The 2,794-nt window shown below is 45.7% G+C and overlaps 1 protein-coding gene across 1 annotated transcript in view; it reads left to right on the top strand.

Annotated features, from left to right (window-relative positions):
• T265_15825 (hypothetical protein) overlaps nucleotides 1–1,399 on the top strand; it is a gene marked incomplete at both ends in the record, with an annotated part of 3,497 nt that extends 2,098 nt beyond the window's left edge. The window contains one exon of the mRNA XM_009179200.1: nucleotides 1,298–1,399. Coding sequence (XP_009177464.1) covers nucleotides 1,298–1,399 — 102 coding nt within the window. The remainder of the gene's footprint in view (nucleotides 1–1,297) is intronic.
• Between the last annotated feature and the right edge of the window lie 1,395 nt (nucleotides 1,400–2,794).

The raw sequence follows: 2,794 nt of genomic DNA on the forward strand, positions 1-2,794 counted from the left end.
ATCGCTCATGCACATGACAATGGACAAACGCACTTTCTGCTTTTCCAACGGCCTCGGACGGGTTAGTTGACCTAATTTTGTGTCTTTTAAGCTGTCTTCTGTCACCCGTGTGTTTTCCATATCAGTGGGTCCGTGATTCTCGTAACCTGAACTCGTCAAATTGTGCTTCAAAACATGATTTTTCAGCAATCCGTTGTAGTGACTGATTGTGGTGGGTACCGTCAGAAACAGGATTGAAAACTTATCACCTAGTTGCCACCGAGTGCACCAAATAATCAACGATGTTGGTTCTACATGCATGCATGCCATTATACAAACTGGACGAGCCCGACATCCAAGCTTGTATGCTCCTTCACCAGACAAGGTGTACTTCACCTGAGAGAGATGCCATGTAACACGGCGTTGTCTAACCCGGGCCCTCAGTTGGGTCGCACTACACGTATACACTGTTTAGCTGATCGGTTTATCGCACTGGTCGTCTGCTTGCGGCACTAACCAAAATGATCAACATGTGGGAAACAGGCAACCTGATCAACGACTTCTCCGTCTGCTTGAAGGCAATAACATGGACCGGAGTTCTGGTTTTGCTAAATGGATGGTGTTTGGACAGTCGCAGCACACTATGCGCGAGGAACAACCTCTGAAGTCGCTGACGTTTAATTAAAGCGGTCGAGACCTATCGACTCAGTATGCAGTGAGGCTGGCTCAGTTTGTAATTTTATTGAGCATCGAAGATAGTTACATCGCTTCCCGTCGTGTTGACTAAGAGCTCTGCTGCACTTTGACATTAACCTACAGTGGTACGCCGGGGGGGATACCACACTGACATATCGCCAGATCGAAGCACACGATGGATTGTGACTTTGAGGTGCACCATATCTGCTGCGACAAGTTTAGAGCAGATCTTCATAGATGAGGTCATAATACCCACACGGGAAACTGCCGCTTAAATCCTCGTGCGTTTATGGTCGATTTGTCTGTGTGCATCGTTTGTTGAAAGGTTTAGAGTGCGATCGCCCCTCGACCCGATCGATTCATACGTCAGTCAACTTGAACAATGTAGGTAGTCGAGGTGTATAAAATGCTTTCTGGCATTGGACCACATGGTAACCATTGGAAGACATCCTCACTTTTAAACCCTGGTGTATTCACAGCACCTCCTTCGTTAAAATCCTTCAGACTCTCATGCTCTAGGTGCCTGACCCACCGTCGCTTTTTTTCAAAGAAACTCAGTAAGCATAAGACTGTGCACTTTATGTACAACACTTCGTTTTCTTTTCTACTTCTCCCTACTCAGATCCTCTCTTCTTTTCCAATAAGATTATTGCCTTATGCGCAACAAGCACAACCCTGTGGATACAACAATTTGCACGTGAATATCCATGAAGCCTTTCTCAGCGTATGTCGTATGACCGTGATAATTTACTTCCAGAAAGTCTTTATGAAAAGAACAAGATGATGGAGGAGTCTAGTATAACCTCCCAAAAATAGTCTGAAGCGCCTGAACAAGCAACGTCAAGCAAGCCAAGTTAGGTGGAATTTGGTTTTAAGCATGACACTTTGTGAGCATTAAGTTGGCCTCATTCCGAAGAGCCTGTTCCAGTCTCCAGTCCAAAGGTTGCTCGCCTTTTGTTCACTGTGAATTGGTACTCATTTAGCGTGCATAGCAATGTCGCAAAATCTGCTACATTGTAATGTGTGTGCTTGAGTGCTACTGTGGTCCTCGGGCTATATTGGCTGGAATTTTGTCCTTCAAGATTCAACAATGACGAGAACCGAAACAAATAGATAGAAAGATGGAGATCATATTAAGGGGTGGTCTGGAGTTCGAGTTATATTGTTCTGTCCCCTAGTTGCGCGAAGGCAGTTGAGCATTTTCTTCCGGTGATTGAAATTCCGGTATTTATTGATGAGCTCGAGATGGCTCAGTGGTTAAGGTGCGAACTTACTGACAGGAAGGTTCGTAGTTTTGGACCCGACTTCTGCTCCTCGACTTCTCCTGTCTAAGCTTGGACAACTTTACAGTACCTCAGCCCTCGTGCTTCCTTCGGAGGGGGGATGACAGCTAGGGACCGAATGGGTGCTACAGTTGGATAATTCGTTCATTCATTGATTTTGAATTGGTACTCATTTAGCGTGCATAGCAATGTCGCAAAATCTGCTACATTGTAATGTGTGTGCTTGGGTGCTCTAGTGGTCCTCGGGCTATATTGGCTGGAATTTTGTCCTTCAAGGTTCAACAATGACGAGAACAGAAACAATTAGACAGAAAGATGGAGGTCATATAAAGGGGTGGTCTGGAGTTCGAGTTGTGTTGTTCTGTCCCCTAGTTGCGCGAAGGCAGTTGAGCATTTTCTTCCGGTGATTGAAATTCCGGTATTTATTGATGAGCTCGAGATGGCTCAGTGGTTAAGGTGCGAACTTACTGACAGGAAGGTTCGTAGTTTTGGACCCGACTTCTGCTCCTCGACTTCTTCTGTCTAGGCTTGGACAACTTTACAGTATCTCAACCCTCGTGCTTCCTTCGGAGGGGGGATGACAGCTAGGCACTGAATGGGTGCTACAGTTGGACAATTCGTTCATTCATTGATTTGTTGACGCAGCATTACTGCTTTTTCCGAGGAAGAATCTTAAAGGAAAGGGATGTTGTAGGACAGCTCAGTTCGCTAGTTTAACTATCGACCATGACTGCCAGCGATTTGTCCAATGCGCTTTATGGGCCCAGCACCATTCCATACGCATCCGCTTTGCATAGGAGCATTACCAATTGAGCATCTTTGCCTTACTGGTTGAG

This window comes from Opisthorchis viverrini (assembly GCF_000715545.1).
Source record: "Opisthorchis viverrini unplaced genomic scaffold opera_v5_1161, whole genome shotgun sequence".
NCBI classification, from domain to species: domain Eukaryota; kingdom Metazoa; phylum Platyhelminthes; class Trematoda; order Opisthorchiida; family Opisthorchiidae; genus Opisthorchis; species Opisthorchis viverrini.